The sequence below is a fragment of the Myodes glareolus genome, chromosome 5 (genome assembly GCF_982192425.1).
Source record: "Myodes glareolus chromosome 5, mMyoGla1.1, whole genome shotgun sequence".
NCBI classification, from domain to species: domain Eukaryota; kingdom Metazoa; phylum Chordata; class Mammalia; order Rodentia; family Cricetidae; genus Myodes; species Myodes glareolus.
In genome coordinates, this window is record NC_142030.1 from 26,057,168 (window position 1) to 26,076,597 (window position 19,430).

The window sequence follows — 19,430 nt, forward strand, 5'->3', positions numbered from 1 at the left end:
TGCTGGGGTGACAAGTGCACACGAACAAACCTGGCTTTGTGAAATGAAGTTTGGGAGACTAAACTCAGGTCTTTATACTTGCAAGGCAAACAGAGCTGTTTCCCCAGTCCCAAATGCTATATTTTTATGTTTTGGTTCACAGTTAAGTAAATAAAAAGGATATAAATGGCATATATATATAGATATATATAGATATAAATGAACAGAATGAAACTGAAAGCCTAGAAATAAAATCTGTACAATGGGACAACTAAATTTCCACATGAAAGAAGTCAATCCCCACCACATTCCACACATAAAGTCAACTCTGCATGGATTAAATGCCTACATGGGAGAGCTACAGAATAAGGCTCAGAGGAAAACCTAAGGTGTGATGTCCATCATCTGATTAAACAGTGGCTTCTTAGAACAGACACTAGAGGGACACATACAGCAGAGAGGGAAACGGTCGGACTTCAGGGTTGGAGAAATGCCTCAGTGGGAAAGAGCATTTATTGTTCTTAAAGAGGACTGAGTTCAACACCCAGCACCCACAACAGACAGCTCATTACTCCCTGGAACTACCACTTTGGGGAGCCAATACCTTTCCGACCACCTTGAGGACATGGAGACATACAAACATATGCATAAGTAAATAATGAAAAATTTTAAAATGCAGATTTCATCAAAATTAAAAACTTTTGAACTCGATAGGATCCTACTGGAAAAGTGAAAAGACAACCCACAGAAGAAAAAAAATTTTCAATTTATGTATCTAGTTAAATATCTAATATCCAGAACATTTTTTAAAAGTCCAAATTTAACATTTATAAGATTCTATTAAAAACAGAAAAAAGTCATTAAAAGACATTTCCCCAAAGATTTAAAATTGTAGTAAGTGCAGGAAAATGATCGCTAGCATCATTAATCGTTAGGGAGATGAAAATCAAAACTACAATGTACCACTTCATATTCATGAATATGACTTCTAAGAGAAAGAGGAAAAAGGAACAATGGCAAGCAAGAAACTGGAGAGAATAAACTGATGCAGCTGCTATGGAAAGGAGTCTGGCAGTTCCTCAACTTATCACAGGGAATGGGAGGAGGATTTGGGGGTGGATATGATCAAGTTTGTATACATCCATGAAACTATCAAAGAATAAATAGAACTATTTTTTAAAAATTAAACATAATTACCGCATGAAATGCTGCTTTTGGGTGTCTACCCCAAACAACTGAAGGATCAAACAAATGTATGGCAATGATTCTTACAGCATTATTAATAGTAGGTACAATGTAGAAAAAAACCCAAGTTGGCCAACAGATAAATGGATAACAAAGCATCATGCATATCTGTTATGGGATACTACTCAGACATACAAGGAAATAAAATTCTGATGCACGCAACATGGACCAATCTTAAAAACATGTTACATGAAATATACCAAGAAAAAGACAAAATATCCACTGTCCCACTTATGTATAATACATAGAACATACAAAATTCATATGATGGAGTGGAATAGATTCCTAAGCAGGGAGGATCAAGGAAGAAATTAAATGTTTAATGGTAGTTTCTACTTGGGATGACAAAAATATAAATAAATTACATGTGTCCTTTTACCTACATCCTGCCCTTGCTTGCTCATCACCTAGTATTTCCTGGTCTTCTTTTTAAATTTTACACTTTATCCATACTTTCAGCTGTCTGTATATATACTAGGATTCACATATGAGGGAGAACAGGCAATGTTTTCTGAGTTTGGGTGATCCAACAATACTATATTTTAAGTCCATCCATTTTCCCACAAAAATGATTTTGCTTTTCAAGCTAAATACTTAATTTTGTATATATACCTCATTTTCATTACCTAATCATCTGCTGAACATCTCGTTGGTTCCATTTCCTTGCCATTATAAAGTAGCAATAAATATGGGTGTGTAGATATCTCTATGGCAGGATATGGAGCTCTCTGGGTATATGCCCAGGAATAGGCATTTTTAAGTTTATTTGTGGGGCTTCCAAACTGATTTCCATAATGGCTGTATGGAAATTACTTTGCATGCCCACTAGCAGCATAAAATGTGACTCATTAAAAAGGATATAATGTTGTCTTTCTAGTTTGAACATTTATTTGCTTGTTTGTGGTGACAAAGTGTATTAAAATGTAACTGAGAAGCTGAGCGTCATGGTTTATGCCTTTAATCTCAACATTTGGGAAACAGAGGCAGGCAGATCTCTGAGTCCAAGGACAGTAAGGACGAAATAGAAAGCCCCTACAGTGAAAGTGTAAAGCCCTAAGAACCATGGCTTCAGAATGAGCATCCTAGCTGTAGAGCAGGTCAGTGGAATGCAGAAAGCCTGGGTAAGTGTTGGTCTGAGTGACCACCTTAATCCAGCTGCATGATGATTTTATTTTTGAGTTTACTGAAGTGATTAATTAAAAACGTTACAAAAATACAGTGGTATTTGCATAATATTGGCGGTGTATTTAATGCCATGTATCTTAGGCTAACTATGCTATTTATGTCTTATGCCCCCACACACAATCTCCACAAATGGCAGGTCCTCATTTACACTGTTTAACCAATCTTTGTTACAAAACAATATTTACTGGGGAATCATTGTTTCCATCTGCTTAGTCCCCTATCGATACAGGATTAGATTACTTCTGAGTCTCAGTTCTCCTTACTCTAGCTGAAAAATGCTGAGATAAATCTATCAATTTGCATACAGGTAAATACATCTGAAACATAAACTTCATTTTCAAATCACTTTCCATGTAGTGTTAATTCACAGGTCAGCACAAAGTGGATGAATACTGCCTCCTATGCTGCTGATGTTCTTGTCAACTAGTAACAATACCTGGAGCTTTAGTGTTTTGTTTACATTGTGATTATCATGTGATGCGTGAGTGTTAATATGGGTATGCGTGCAGGCACACATGTGCCATGATGACATGCATGTGGAAGTCAGAGGACATCTTTTGGGAAGTGTATCTTTCTCCTTCCACTGTGGGTTCTGGAAAATGAACTCAGATGGTCAGGCTTGAATGGTAATCACTTTTACCCATTGATCCATCTTGCCAGTCTCTGGTTTGTTTTTGACACCCAGGCTTTATGTTACCTAGCCTGGCCTGGAACTGAAGATCTTTGCACCATCATACTGATCTAGATATTTGATAGGATACCCTCACTTCACAAACATAAACTTTTTGAAAAGCATCTGGGTAGTTTTAATTTGCATTATTCTAATAGCTAAAGTTGGGGATATTTCATTTAAGAACCACTGGTGATTTCTTCCCAGTCTTTGTGTACTGTTGGATACTTTCCTAACTGCCTTACAGTCTTAAGAAGTTCTTCACAGGAAAGGGAAGTAGAACTGTGCCTACAATTTATATTGTGTAAGTTTTCCATTTCATTTTGTTCTTTCCAGACTGGGCTCTAAAGAGATTTTCCGTTTTTATATATTCAATTCAACTTGTCTTTTTTTTTTTTTTTGGTATGAGTTCTGAGCATTAAATGGTTTATTTACTAATAATTTCATGTGTGTATGTGTGTGTGCTTAATGTATGCATATGTACTAAGTATGTGCCCCTAGAGGTCAGAAGAGGGAATTGGATCCCCAGGGACTGGAGTTAAAGGCAGTTATGAGCCACCATGTGAAACCTGGGAACGGAACCCAGGTACTTGGGAAGAGCAGTTAGTGCTCTTAAGCACTAAGGCCATATTACAGACCATAATGTTTTAATATCTATTAGAATGCACTTTCTGCCTGGCAGTAGTGGTGCACACCTTTAATCCCAGCATTTGGGAAGCAGAGACAGGCAGATCTCTATGAATTCAAGGCCAGCCTGGTCTACAGAGTGAGTTCCAGGACAGCCAGGACTATACAGAGAAACCCTGTCTCAAAAAATAAAAAATTAAAATAAAAAAAATAGGTGTGTGTTACCACTGCCTGGAGACTTCAATAGGTTTTAAAGAATTTTCCTCATTATTTTAGTATTAATTTTCTCACAAGAAAATTCCCACTAGTATATCTACTGGGATCAAAGCAAAGATATATTAGGGAGAAAAGGTGTGTCTTTATGTCGAGGCCTAGTCAATCACATAGCAGTCCTTTAACTTTATTGAAGCATTCTCCCAACAGCATTTACAAACTCTTTTCATATAGATGTGGTGTATGGTATGCTAAATTTATCCCAAGACATTTTGATTTTGTATTTTCATTGATCTTTTCTCTCTCCACACCTCTCCTGTTTTCAAAGATCAATTCCAGAGCCTCACATATATATTATTGGATCTTTTAAAGAAACAGGTTTGTATCTTTTATTCAACCATTTTTTATGTCTTTGCTATTTTGTTGAGACAGTCTAATGTATTTCAAACTGGCTTCTAACTTTTTATGCAGCCAAGAAAGACCTTGAATTTCTGGTCCTGTGTTTGTCTGGTTTATGGGGCTATGCCGCCATGACTGGTTTATTTATGCTAGGGATCCAACCCAGTTCTTTGTGTATGGAAGGCAATCACTGTACTAATTGAGCAAAACATCTCTGGCCAGTTTCTTCTCTTAATGTTACTCAGAGATTAGTTGATTTTATTGAATTTCTCTGTTTTAAATAAAATTTGTGCTTATCCTTTGACAGTTTCATAAGGCATGTAATGATTTTAGTCCTTTTGCATCCATCTGAAAACTTTCTTTGTTCCGAGTACCTACATACTTCTTTTTTTTTTTTTTGAGACTGGGTTTCTCTGTGTAGCCCTGGCTGTAGTAGAACTCACTCTGTAGAACAGGCTCATCTCAAACTCATAGATGTCCGCCTGCCTCTGCCTTCCAAGTGCTGGAATTAAAGGTGTTCACCACCACCGCCCAGCGCCCTTATACCTTCTTCTGAGTTTAATTCAAGTTGCTTGCATGAGTATGGGTCAGTGGTTATTTACTGGAACACAGGTAACCATTAACTCTCTTTTGAGAGTTAGTTCAGACTGGGCTGGAATTTACTCTGAAGTCCAGGCAGCCAGTCTTCAATTTGTGACGATCCTCTTGCCTTAGCCTCTCAAGTGCTGAGATTAAATCCTGTGCCACTATTCCAACAACGTAGGCCATAGGTGCCAGACCTGAGGCTATAGCCATTGGAGGTTGTGATCTGCCTAACATGGGTGCCAGGAATCAAACTCTAGTCCTCTGTAAGAACAGTACCCATACTTAACCACTGAGCCACCTTTCCAGGCCTCCAGCTTCATCTCCTTATTTTGGACTTTTGTTTCTCACTGTGTCAGTGCTAGTTTTTGTCTTGAACACAGTGTTAAGTAAGAATGATTGGGAAAAGGCTAGAGAGATGGCTCAGCAGGTAGAGGTACAGAGGACTCAAATTCGGTTCCCAGCATTGGTATCAGGTGGCTCACAACTGCCTGTGGCTCCAGCTTACAGGGGATCTGAAGATCTCTTCTGGATCCACTAATACCTTTACTCATACATGCACATACCCTCCCATATCATATATACATAATAAAAAAAAATCTAACAACAAGAACAACAACAAAAAACCACGTGATAATGAATGCTAGGGTTGCTGGTCAGTGGTTGTATGCTTGCCTAACAAGCACAAAGCTGTTCATGGGCTGGCAAGTTGGCTCAGTGGATAAAAGGTGTCTGACTACAAGCCTATAACAACCTGATTTCAATCCCTGAGACCTACATGGTAGAAGGAGAACTAAATTCTACATGTTGTCCTCTATCTTCCACACATATACTATTATGGTACATGCACCCCTCCCCACCCAAATAAAGCCATTGGTTCAACCTGAAAACAAAACAAAACAACAATAAAACCCAATCAAGAGGGCTAGAGAGATGGCTCAGAGGTTAAGAACATTGCCTGCTCTTCCAAAGGTCCTGAGTTTAATTCCCAGCGACCACATGGTGGCTCATAACCATCTGTAATGAGGTCTGGTGCCCTCTTCTGGCCTGCAGGCATACACGCAGACAGAATATTGTATACATAATAAATAAATAAATAAATATTTGAAAAAAATCCAATCAAGAGTGAAAGAGTGACAAGAACAACCCTGTTTTTATTACTGGACATACTAAAAATGCTCACAGCCAATAACTCATTGCATACACACATTTAAAACAGGTCAGAAACATTTACTTATGTATTTTTTTTCGAGACAGGGTTTCTCTGTAGCTTTGGAGCCTGTACTGGAACTAGCTCTTGTAGACCAGGCTGACCTCAAACTCACAGAGATCTGCCTGCCTCTACCTCCTGAGTGCTGCCATTAAAGGCGTGTGCCACCATCACCCAGTAGGTCAGAAACATTTAGAAGTTCAAGAGAGCTATCACTGCCTTAGAAATACATGGCATTTATTTACCAAACTCAATGGAATTTTAGTTAGGAACAGCCATTCTTTACGTTTTCGAGAAGAAAAAACAGAGATGCAAAAATGATAAAAAGTTCTCTTCATAGCTAAGGGATCAAATTATTAGTGAGAGACCAGAGACAGGGATGTGGTTCATCTGGCTGAGTGCTTGCCTAGCATGCACAACCAAACTCGATTAACTATGCCCGTAACCATTGGGCTGCAGAGGAGGAAGTAGAGTGTTGAAGTTGAAGGTCCTTCTCAGATACATACTGGGTTTCAGGTCAGCCTGGGCAACAACAAGACTCCCATTTCAAAACAGAAGTCAAGAGATAGGAAGCCCTGAAATAAATGTTGTGTCTAAGTGCTTTGGCTTGGGTTCCTACTAGGGCTCCTAAACCATAGGTCAAACACAGCCTTAATTTCACCTAATAATACAATTTTTCTCTAAAAGCTGTTGGATTTGGGAGGTGGAGAAATGGTTCAGCAGCTTACTGGCTACTCCTCAAGTAGACCAGAATTTAATTCCTAGCACCTATAACAGTTTACAACTGTATATAACTCCAGTTCCAGGGCATCTATTGGCCTCCACAGGCATGAGGCATGTACACAGCACACAGACATATGTGCAGACAAAATGTCTATACACATTAAAAAAAAATCTTGATATCTGGAGAGATGGCTCTGAGGTTAAGAGCACAGATTGCTCTTCCAGAGGTCCTGAGTTCAATTCCCAGCAACCACATGGTGGCTCACAGCCATCTATAATGAGATCTCATGTCCTCTTCAGACATGGAAGGAATGCTGTATACATAATAAATAAATAAATCTTTTTTTTAAAAAAAGATCTTGAACTGGGAGGTGGTGACATATGTCTTTAATCTCAGCACTCGGGAGACAGAGGCAGGAGGATCTCTGTGAGTTCAAGGCCAGACTGGTCTACAACAACTAGTTCCAGGACAGCTACGGCTGTTATACAAAGAAACCCTGTCTCAAAAAACAAACAACAACAACAAAAGATCTTGATAGGAATTACAACGAATCTATAGTTTAGTTTTGGGAGAATGGATATTCTTAAAATAGTTAGCTCTTCCTTTATAATATATCATTTTCATTAATTTGGGTCTTTTGTAAATTGCATAACATCTTTAATTTATCAATATATTCTTTTGCTCCATGCCCAAATATCAGCATTTTATTTTATTATATATAAAGATTAACATAGTTATTATTATTCTCTTTCATATATTTTGTAATTGTAGTGTATATAATACAACTTAACCAGACAAGCCACATTTTAAGTGCTTGAGAGTTACATGTAGCTAGTGGCTACTATAATAGATACATTTTAATACTTGTGAAGTAAAATAAAAACTTCTCACAGAAAACAAGACAAAATTTATACAACCTTGAGACATACAAAGATTTAAGTAACATACAGAACCAAAAAAGAAGGCAAAGGAAATATACATGTAATATATATGTATACGTAAATACATACATATAACATATGTATATATATATTATTTATGTAAATATATATGCTGGGCCTCAGCAAAATAAAAAATTTCCTCTGCTTTTCAAAAGACAGAATTAAGAAAATAAAATGATAAGTCTTCCTCCAAGAGGAAATATTCATGAGCCAGGTAACTGGCAAAGAATTGGTTTTTACAATATATAAAATAAACTCTTACAAGTCAATAACAAGGAAAACAAAGCAGTAACAAATTCCTGTTGTTGAATATGCCTGTCACTTCCAGAGTTCTCTACTGGATTTGCTTGCAGGGGAATTAGGTATCAGCTTTCTCTAGTATGCTAACCCATATTAGGTTCTTATTATCTTTTTAATATGAAGTTTTCTTGTAATTTTTCTACCACTTTTTTGCTCTTATGGTTTTATGCATTTTTTTCTCTTAGAGATTGATGGATGAAGCATGTATGTTTAACTACAACTCCTCATTTTAAGTAGCCTCAACAAAATATTTTAATGCATTTGTCTATCTACTATCTGACCCAATACATGTTTGACCAGTAAGGTAAATTCAATTTTCTGTCTCCAGTCCCTCTCACCCCAAATACTCGTCAAGCAATACCTGTTTGTTAGTTGAAAGAACACATGTACATTTGAGGCATGTGTTTAAAATGTCCTCTCCCGTAAGTTCCATGAAAACTTACAGGCATTATTTACCATTAAAATTTCTTATAGCGGTATGTGTGTCTTTTATTTTTGCTTTATAATTGATGAATTATAAGACAGTGCAGTCGGTGCTGGCCAGGAACTTTCAGTGATCCTGAGTCTCTGCTTCCTCGAATGCTGGGATTAAGGACATGCACCACCACACCTGGCTCTGTACACATCATAAAGGACTCCTAGGTACTGAATGTATAAGTAGTGCAATCTTCAAATTCCTTCTTGATGGCACATGGAAATAAAGTATCTTGGTATTTTCACTTACTAATTTTAATAGTTTATCAGATTATCTCTTGGATTTTCTCCACACAGTTTAAAAAAAAAAAACCCACAAAACTCTGGCTCTTTTTCCTTTTAAAAATTTAAGGCCCAGAAAGACAAATATAATATGTACTCACTCCTAAGTGGGGCTGTAAGCAAAGAAAAACCAGCCTACAATTAACAATCCTAGAGAAACTAGAAAACAAAGAGGACCCTAAGAGAGACATATATGGATCTATACAAGAAGGAGAAAAAGACAAGATCTCCTGAGTAAATTGGGAGTATGGGGGTCACAGGGGAGGATAGAGGGGAGAGAAGAGGAAGGGAGGGAAGTGGAGAAAAATGTATAGCTCAATAAAAAAATTAAATTATTATTTTTCTTGCTTTACTAATAAAACTGCTGAACAATGAAGGAAACAACCAACAAATATACTAGGAACAGAATGTCCAGTAGGTCACAGTCCTGGAATTGTTACCTTAGTGGTTAAAGTAACATTTTTGTGGCTATTGGATCATCCTCCTCCTTCTCCTCCTCCTCATCTGCATCACTGAGACAGGGTCTCTCTATGTAGATAGATCAGGCTGTCTTTGAAAGAACAGAGAGTCACCTGACTCTGCTCCCAAGTGCTAGGAACAAAGGTGTGAAGCACCACACCTGGCCACTTGACCACTGCTTAAATGGGCTAAAGGTAATTCTTCCCAAAAGTGACAAGAAACATGGTTGTCAAGATAGTCGTCTAAGTGAAATATGCCTACCAGCTCTACACCAGGGAACCTACAAATAGATCTATCTTCAAATCTTGTTTGAGGGAAAAAAATTAGATTTATATTCAACAATGCATCGAGTTAACATCATAAAATTATAAATCCTTTCAAGTTTAAAGAATAAAGCCCAGCTGGCTGGTGGTGGCACACTGCGTTTAATCCCAGCACTTGGGAGGCAGACATTTGTGAATTCGAGGCCAGCCTGGTCTATGGAGTGAGTCCCAGGAGAGCCAGAGCTGTTACACAGAAAAAAACCCTGTCTTGAGAAGCAAAAAACAAGCAAACAAAAAACTTTACACCTTTGGTTGACTGGTGCATACTGAGATGTAAAAATGGAGCTAAATCTTACTTTTTGAGCACTGAGTGGGAGGTTTATATCAAAATGAAGCAACCATGTCTCACTGTATGTTTCCTGTGCTGTTCAACATTGCAGGCAGGTCAGTTCAAACACACATGTTCCAACTGGCTGTAAACCAACTACTGAAACTGACATACAAGTGATAAGAGTACCAAGTTTTTGTTCTGATCCGTTTCTTTGGAAGTAATTTTACCTTTTTAGAAAATACCACCATTTTTCTTATATAGTCATGTTGAGAATCAAGTAAGATTCTGGATATAAAACTGGTTTAAACACTGTTAAGTCAATACTGTAACAGAAATCTTTTTTAAAATTTTTTTTAAGATTTTATTTTTTTTTAAAGATTTATTTTAAGATTTTTATTATGTATAGTGTTCTGCCTGCATGTATGCCTGAGGGCCAGAAGAGGGCGCCAGATCTCATTACAGATGGTTGTGAGCCATCATGTGGTTGCTGGGAATTGAACTCAGGACCGTTGGAAGAGCAGCCAGTGCTCTTAACCACGGAGCCATCTCTCCAGCCCTGTAAAAGAAATCTTTAGGAAAAAAAGTATCCAATTAAATTAGTGAAAACAGTGATATAGGGGTATGTCAACAGCCATTTCTTCTCAGAAGCACCAAGAAAATTTGTTAAAACTGTTAGAATAAAAAAAAAATTAAGAGGTGGGGCCTGGAGAGAGATGGTTTAGTGGTTAAGAGTGCTTGTTGCTCTTTCAGAGAATCAAGTTTGATACCCAGTTCCTACAGTACCTAGGTTCCTGTAACTCCAGGTCTAGTGTCCTCTTTAGGCCTCTATGGGCTCAAACACATATAGTAACACACACACGAAATAAAAAAATATTATTACAGGGCTGGAGAGATGGCTCAGAGGTTAAGAGCATGGGTTGCTCTTTCTAGAGGTCCTGAGTTCAATTCCCAGCAACTACATGGTGGCTCACAACCATCTGTAATGAGATCTGGTGCCCTCTTCTGGAATGCAGGCAGAACAGTGTATACATAATAAATAAATCTAAAAAAATATTATTACATTTAGTGTGTTTGTATGTACCATATGTGTAGAGGCTCAAGTATGTCAGAGAATAACTTGTGATTCTCTCGTTTCATCATTTCGGACAACGTACAGAACTCAATTACCTACTCAGCCATCTTACTGGCCTACAGCCAACAATTCTTTATCAAACTCTGGAATATAGCCAAAGTTTCATAACCATATAATGCTTAATATGAAAATGTGGCTGAAGCCTTGACAGGTAAGCTTTGTAACTTAGCTTCAACCTATCCTCTTCTAAAAGAAAAAAAAATTTTTTTTTCAAGACAGGGTTTCGCTATAGCTTTGGAGCCTGTCCTGGCCTCACTCTATAGACCTGGCCTCAATCTCACAGAGATTAACCTGCCTCTGCCTCCCAAGTGCTGGGATTAAAGGGTTTGGAGCCTGTCCTGTCCTGGAACTAGCTCTTGTAGACCAGGCTGGCTACGAACTCAACAGAGATCTGCCTGCCTCTGCCTCCCAAGTGCTGGGATTAAAGGCATGGGTCACCACCACCCGGCTCTAAAATTTTTAAATGTATTTTATATTTATCTGTACTTGCATATATTTCTCTAATACCACGTGTATGCCTGGTGTCCACAGAGGCCATAAGAGGATGTTGGGATCCCCTGGAACTGAAGTTATAAACAGCTATGAGCTGCCATGTATGTACTGAGAATTGAATCTGGGTCCTCTGGAAGAGTAGCTCTTAATCACTGAGTCATTTCTCTAGCCTTCCTCTTTTTTTGGGGGGGGGGGTATTTTTGTTTTTGCTTCAGCAACAGTCTTGAAGATAGCCTGAGTTCTTGGTATGGAGTTTCCAATTTCAAGACAGTGAGGAACACTTACCTTCCCCTGCAATCCCTGAACGGAATTTTAGCTGACTGCTTGACTTGTGGGAAGCTTCCTGAAGGATGAATCTTGCAAAAAATTTGCCTGTTTTGTCAACTATGGAATTTTCTCAGTGAGGTGACATGACTATACTATTTTTGTTGAAGACATTAGTCTGTTTAGGTTACTATAGCAATACTACTGTAGACTGAGAAATTTCTAAAGAATAGAAAATTTTCCAGTTTTAGAAACTAGGAAGTCCCAAATGAAGACGTCACTGTCTGCTACATTTTTATTCACTATACCAGAAAGATTCCAGGTATCTGGAACATAAGAACAGAGAGAGAATAAACCAATTTCCATGATCCCTCTCTAAAACTGTTAGTTTATTTAGTGCACAGCCTTTATGACCTAAACACCTCTCAAAAGATCCCACTGGTATTAAGTTTTGACCTATGAATCATAGAGGGACGCACATATTGAGACCAAAGCATATTAAAAGGCATATTATCATTTGGGGCCTAAGTATCAAATGACTTCCAGGGTAGGCATATATATTTAAGATGTGGTAAGAAGTAGTGGGGAATGGAATGCTTTGGGAAATAAGTATTCTGTTTGTCTGAAATCCTGGTGATGGAAACCGAGGATTTAAGCAAGAGTTCTACACGACCAGTCCAAATAAGAGATGCTATTTGTTTAAAAAAAAAAAAAAGAAAAAGAAGAGAAAAAAAAGTAAATTTCTAGTTTAATTATTGTGTTGACATTAAAACTTTATATTGAAATAATTTTTTTACAAGAAAATTTCTAAGGGTTATTTCTAATAACATTTAAGAGCTGAAAGGAATACTGCTGGTCTGACAGACAAATGTGAAAGCATAGCACATCAGTAATACTTTAGAGATTTTTTAATTTTTAAAAAGATGTATTTATTTATTGCCGGGTGGTGGTGGTGCACGCCTTTAATCCCAGCACTTGGGAGGTGAAGGCAGGTGGATCTCTGTGAGTTCAAGGCCAGCCTGGTCTATACTGTGAGTTCCAGGACAGTCAGAACTGTCTTGAAAAACAAACAAAAGTATTTATCTATTTTGTTTACAGTGTTCCTCCCTCATGTATGCCAGCAGGCCAGAAGAGGGCACCAGAGACACCTTACCAGAGAGAGACACTGTTAAGGAGGTTTCCAGGATGCCTTCAAATACTAGCTACAGCACTATTTGTAATAGCCAGAACATGGAAACAACCTAGGTGCCCCTCAATAGAAGAATGGTTAAAAAAGGTGTGGAACATATATACATTAGAGTTTTACTCGGCGGTAAAAAACAATGACATCTTGAATTTTGCATGCAAATGGATGGAAATAGAAAACGCTTTACTGAGTGAGGTAAGCCAGACCCAAAAAGAGGAACACGGTATGTATTCACTCATAAGTGGATTCTAACCATAATTAAAGGTCTTTGAGCCTATTATTCGTGATCCTAGAGAAGCTAAATAAGAAGATGAACCTGATGAAGATTATTTAGCTATCCACCAGGAGGTAGGAAATAGACAAGAGTCCCAGGTAACCTCGGGTGCATGGGGGGGTGGGAGGGTCGATGGAGGGGGAGAGGGCTAGAGAGAAGGGAGTAGGGGAGGAACGGGGAAAGCTTGGTGGCCGGGGATGGGGGGGGGAGGGAGGTAGGATGAATATGGGATCAGGGAACAATATATTTCAACTAAGGGAGCCATTTTAGGGTTTACAGGAGACTTGATTATATATGGGATCCCAGGTCCAAGGAGAAATCCCCCAGATTGCTCTCTGGACAGAGGAGAGGGTGCCTGAATCGGCCGTGGCCCATGACCATACTGATGTATATTTTGCTTATCACCATAGATCCTTCGTCTGGCGAAGGACGGCTATGCAGTCGGATGCCCACATTGGAGCACCGGATTGAGCTCCCCGAGGTCCGGAGGGGGAGCGGAAGGAGGAGGAACATGAAAGATGAAATCAGTACTGCGAGGGATGCTATCACCCACTGATACAAGGGAACGGATCTGATGAGAGTTTACCAGGGCCAGTCAGACTGGGACTGAACGAGGACGTGATCTAGCCAGATTCTTGGAATTTGGCCGGATTCTCTGACTATGGCTGGCCCGGGGTCTTTCTGAAAAGCCATTGACTATGACACTGGGACCTGTTTCCTCTGCATATGCTGGATTTTGGGGATCCAGTCTGTTTGGACGCTCGCCTTCCTGGACCTGGAGGGAGGGGGAGGGAGCTGGAGCTTCCCACAGGGCAGGAAACCCTGACTGCCCTGGGGGACGGAGGGGAAGGAGGGGGGGAGTGGGGGGAGTGGGAGGGTGTTGGGAGGGGGGGCGGAAATGGAAACTTTTATAATTTAATAAAATTTACTAAAAAAAAAAATACTAGCTACATTTTAGGGTTGGTTAGTTAGAGCTAACTGTATCACTAGGTTATCTGGGAGGGCCTGAAAGAAAGGGCTAGAGGAGCACTTTCAGGTCTTCCAGTAGTCATTTGCAGGTGATTGTTCATTCTCAGGGCACCTGATCACTTATTTTTCACTAAATTCCATCTTGTAGGGAAAAAACCAGTTTCCCCCTTTTTTAAGTCTTGGAAGATTTTTGCTAGTTCATCTCTAGCCTCTTGGTCTAACACATTTCTTTGAGCAGCTGCCACATAGTGGGACTTTGACAGGAGAGGCTGCTGACTGGGTGGTCTGAACGCTCACTCAACTATTCCATTGCCTGGGGTGCTGACTGTGGTTTAGCTACCAGACTTTATTCAGCTTTTAGGAAAGCCCAGTTCTATCTACCTGTTAAGGTGAGTTACTCTTTTAAAAAATTATTTACTTGTACTTTCTGTGCATTGGTGTTTTGCTTGTATGTATGTCTGTGTGAAGGTGTCAGATTCCTGGACCAGGAGTCACAGACAGTTGTGAACTGCCAAGTGGGCGCTGGGAATTAAACCCAGGTTATCTGGAAGATTAGCCAGTGCTCTTAATTGCTGAACCATCTCTCCAGCCCCCCTGTGTGTTATTTTTTCTTTTTAACTTGGGAATTTAATTTTTCTTCTTCTTCTTTCTTTTTTTAACTTTTACATCTTTAAACTCAGCATTCAGGAGACAGAGTCAGACAGCTGTCCATGAGTTCTAGGGTAGCCTGGTCTGCATAGAGAGTTCCAAGTCAACCAGGGCTACAGGCTGAGTGAGAGATGTCTCAATTTTTTTTAGCTGTGTTGTATGTATGAATAGGGTAGCACATGTGGAGGTCAGAGGACTACTTAAAATATTCAGTTCTCTCCCCCCAATGTGTAGTTCCCAGGGATTAAACTAAGGTTATAAGGTTAAAAGGCAAGTGCCTTTTACCTGATCAGTCATTTTGTCATGCCCCATTCCCTTGAAACTTTTTATATAGATCTCATTATGTTGCTCAGGCTAACTTCAAATTCCTATGCTCCTAGTTTGCAAGTACTTGGGAATACTGGTCTATACCACTGGCCTGGTTCAACATTTGTCTTTTAAAACAATTAACTAAGTCAAGAGTCCACTGCTAACAACTTTCATGCAATCTCAATGAGTGAACACTACGACTTCGCAGAGTTTCATCTGAACCCTGATCCAGCACACATTGTGTGGACAAGGATGGCTGTTGCTTGAAGCAAAGCTTCACTATGTACTTTAAATAAAAAAAACAAAACTCGAGAATGAGTTTGTGGTGGTGGTGAGCCGGCTCAGCAGAAGAGCACTGGCTGCTGTCTTGCAGAAGACCCAGGTTTGGTTCCCAGCACTCACATGCTGGCTGATAACCATCTGTAACTACATCCGGACATCAAACGTCCTCTTCTAGCCTCTTTGGGCAACAACACACACGATGTACAGACAAATATGCAGGGAAAAGACACATACCTTAAAGGTAAGTAAAAAGAAAATGGAACTGGGTATGTGAGCACATGCTTTTAAGTTAATTAATTAATTTTATTTTGTATGCATTGGTGTTTAGCCTTCATGTACGTCTATGTATATCTGTGTGAGGGGGCCAGATCCTCTGGAATTAGAATTAGTCAGTTGTGAGCTGCCATGTGGGTGCGGGAAATTGAACCTGGGTCCTCTGAAGAACAGCCAGTGTTCTTAACTTCTGAGCCACCTCTGCAGCCCCCTTGCACATGCTTTTAATCCTAGCACTTGAAGGCTGCAGTCAGGAGATCTAAGTTTCAGGCAAGCCTGGTCTACATATCGAGTCACAGGCCAGTCAGGGCTTCATTGTGAGACATCATCTCTCTTAAAAAAAAAAAAAAAAAAGTTGAGCCAGGCATTGAGGTGCACACTTGGGAAATAGAGGGAGAAGGACCTCTGTGAGTTTCAGGCCAGCCTGGTCTACATAGTTGACTTTCAGGACAGTCATAACTATGTGAGAATCTCCACACACCCCCGCCCCCCCCCCCCCCCCGTGCTCTTCAAAACAAAAAACAAAAAACCCTCAATATTGTTCCTGGGGCAGTATATATTTTTTGTGATGAGCTATACTTCTGGAGTCTCCTACGCTCCTAGAAATATATTGCTAGAGGCAATGTTCTTTGGGTTCTACTGAGGGGCCATGGCTTTCGCCTCTGTCAAAGAAAAGGTAAAAGAGTCATATGAAAGGTTGTACCAAAATTAAAATTAAGTAAAAATTAACCCAACAAATTATACAGCTGCCCTAGCAAGAGGACACTTCAGCCTTACCTTCAGAATGCTTCTTTTTAATCTTGTTGGCTTACACTAGAAAATAACTTTAGTCTGGATCAGACTTTAAAAGGAAGATATTTTCTGCTACAGAAAGGCAAAGTTTAATGACTTTACTGGTCTTAGTTCACTTTCCTCATGAAAATGTGCTGAATAACTCAATAGTTTTGCCATATCTATTCTGAAAATAATTTTAAGCACCAAAACAATTTAGCTAACATATCATCAAATAAAAACTAACATATGTTTGACTCTGCAAATTCCTTTTTGTTTGAGATCCACAGTGGCTTCTTTAAAACCATGAACAATAAGGGACTGTTTGTAGCTATGCAGGTTAATGGTAGAGTGTGTGCCTTAGCAAACACAAGGCCCTGGTTCAGCCTCTAACTAGAAGCATTGGTGGGGGAATCTGCAAATTATTAACCATCATTGTAAAGCTTATAACTAGGAATCTTTTAGGAAGCCATCTCAAGAGATGTACAAAGTTAGTATATGATCCAGTGGCTCTCAGGGCATGGAGAAACACAACAGCTGGCAACACTGTTAACAAATGATGAGGCATACAACTAGATCTAAGAAACAGAGTACTGTTTGGCTAGAATCTCCAGTTCACCCCTGCTTGAAGCAGCCATTCTTCCCTCTCCAAACCCTGTCCTCTCAGAAAAATTGTCAATTGGTAGCTCCTCCCCCGAGGCTGCCAGCTTCCCAATCCCTGCCCAAAGTGGCACAAACCCCGCTTGTGGAGTCCCACCCCCAATCTACAGAGTGTTTAAGCCCCCACCTCTAGACCTGCTGTGTGATTTCTTTCCTGCCTCCTGCCCAGATCTCTAGGGGCTGGAGGACTCACCCGGGAGTTGTTTTACTCAAATACACCTGGTCTTTTACTTTTTATTTATTTATTTTTTCAAATATTTATTTATTATATATACAATATTCTGTCTGCAGGCCAGGAGAGGGCACCAGACCTCATTACAGATGGTTGTGAGCCACCATGTGGTTGCTGAGAATTGAACTCAGGACCTTTGGAAGAGCAGGCAATGCTCTTAACCGCTGAGCCATCTCTCCAGCCCCCATGGTCTTTTACTTTTTAATTCAGCTTGATCTGGCTTAATGTGTTGGAGAAACCTATTATCAGGCTACAGGAAGCCTATCAAATACCCTTGGGAATATTTGGTAGATGACCAAACAGAAATCAAGACATTAGTTTGGAATGGAGAAAATAAAATGATCAAGTTTAAGAATCTAACGGAAACTGAATCATTAGACTAGTCTCTCTGTCTCCTACTTTACTCTTACAACATTGTTCACACAGCTGCCACAATTATTCTTACCTCTAAGTGTGTATGTCACCACACACCACAGTTCTGTTCAACATTCCTACCATTTTCTTTCAAGTCCAATCACTGCACTGTCTACAAGATCTACTATGTGAGTATTCAGAAAACTCTGAGGGTGTATTCCTTACACCACATCCCTTCCCTGTGCTCTAGTTACCCAACCCTTATAGGTCTCAAACACAAACAGATAATGTAAGCCAAGGCATTTGCTGTACCCAGAAGAGAGCCTCAGATAATTCTCTTTTATTTTTAAACCACACTAGGGTCAATTCACATAGCATCTATCAGGAAAACTATGACCAATCACATGACATTTCCTCAACATTATTGTCAATCTTCTTTGTTTCATTTTCATTTAAAAGTCTAATTACCACCTTGGTGTTCTGTTATTTATTTATTGACTCCCCAGCCTTTGTTCCAATGTCTTTATGAAAGCAAAGACTTTGGCATTTTTATACTGCGTTAGACCCAATGTCAAGAAGAGTGCCTTGTAGAACACCAATGTTTAATCAATGTTTTGCAGAACAACTGTGATGAAAAATGACAAATACTTACCCAGAATACAACTCATGGGGCAGGTTTCTTCCAGATTACTCAGAAACACTTCTTTTTTGTAGAACATTTTTGTGGGTTCATGTTCTGTTTCTTCTGGGTGAATGAAGATGGGGCCATAAAAGTATGCAGCTCCATCTCGAACCCATACTTTTTCAATTCTTGGTGAGGAGAATAGAGAAATTAAGTTATAATAATTTAGTCTTGACTGGTTATCTAATAAAACGTACACTAACTAAAATGTAACAGTATGCAGCATTTAGAGGAATTTCACAAATGCTCCTCACACTTTAAGATACCTTCAGAGAAGACAACTCTGAAAAAGGACACTAGGCCCCTCGCGAGAAAAGACTTTAACATAGTATCTATCAAGGTAGGTGACTAGAACACTTTATGCAGCTCACAGGTTTTCTTCCTGAGATGCTCAGGATGAAAATGAAAACAGCTAAGCATTTGTCACTGGATTTAGCAAGTGTTCCTTCACAATAGAGGTTCACAGCTTTTGGGGGAAGATCAAGCACTGAAATAATTTCCCCTTCAGCTGCTATATTTATTTATAAATATTTTTTATAAATTAAAATTAATATTATTGTCCCACATTTTCAGGGTTCCAGACAAAATAAAGCGGCATCTTCCTTTGAGTGAAAACTAAATCTTACCTTTCAATTTACCATACCAATTTACAGGAGTCACTCTTGACTCCTCTACTCTTAGACTCCATAGTCCACTGATTAGGAATGCCATTAGACTAACCTCCTAAATACTGTAACCAGCCACATTTAAGAGGCTATCCTTCTTGCCTGGATTATTACAATAGCCTCCTAGCAGATCCCTTTGCTTTCCATTCTTGAATCCTTTCAGTCTCATAAGGAGAAAGCAGAGCAATCTTATTAAAATAAATCAAGAGTCAAATGTTACTGCTCTACTCGAAACAATACAAAGATACTTTAACTCTACAAAAGATCAAGTGCTCCTTGAATGCATTGGTACAGGAGACCACTTCCTAAATAGAACCCCACCAGCACAGCCACTAAGACAAACAATTAATAAA

The 19,430-nt window shown here is 39.2% G+C and overlaps 1 protein-coding gene and 1 long non-coding RNA gene across 44 annotated transcripts in view; one reads left to right on the top strand and one right to left on the bottom strand.

Moving 5' to 3' along the window:
* Positions 1-19,430, bottom strand: part of Pbrm1 (polybromo 1) — a 109,755-nt gene that overhangs the window by 17,642 nt on the left and 72,683 nt on the right. For all 42 annotated transcript variants that reach the window (XM_085687736.2, XM_085687740.2, XM_048420924.3 and 39 more), the window contains one exon: positions 18,383-18,540. In XM_085687736.2, the coding sequence (XP_085543862.1) occupies positions 18,383-18,540 (158 nt within the window). The remainder of the gene's footprint in view (positions 1-18,382; positions 18,541-19,430) is intronic.
* On the top strand, positions 215-13,334 carry LOC125391578 (uncharacterized). Of its 2 annotated transcripts, XR_015737855.1 has the most exons (4): positions 215-4,297; positions 8,261-8,379; positions 11,041-11,167; positions 12,871-13,334. It is a non-coding gene; the product is annotated as an uncharacterized LOC125391578 (long non-coding RNA). The 2 variants fall into 2 exon arrangements; XR_015737856.1 differs by lacking the exon at positions 215-4,297 and having other exon boundaries at positions 7,325-8,379.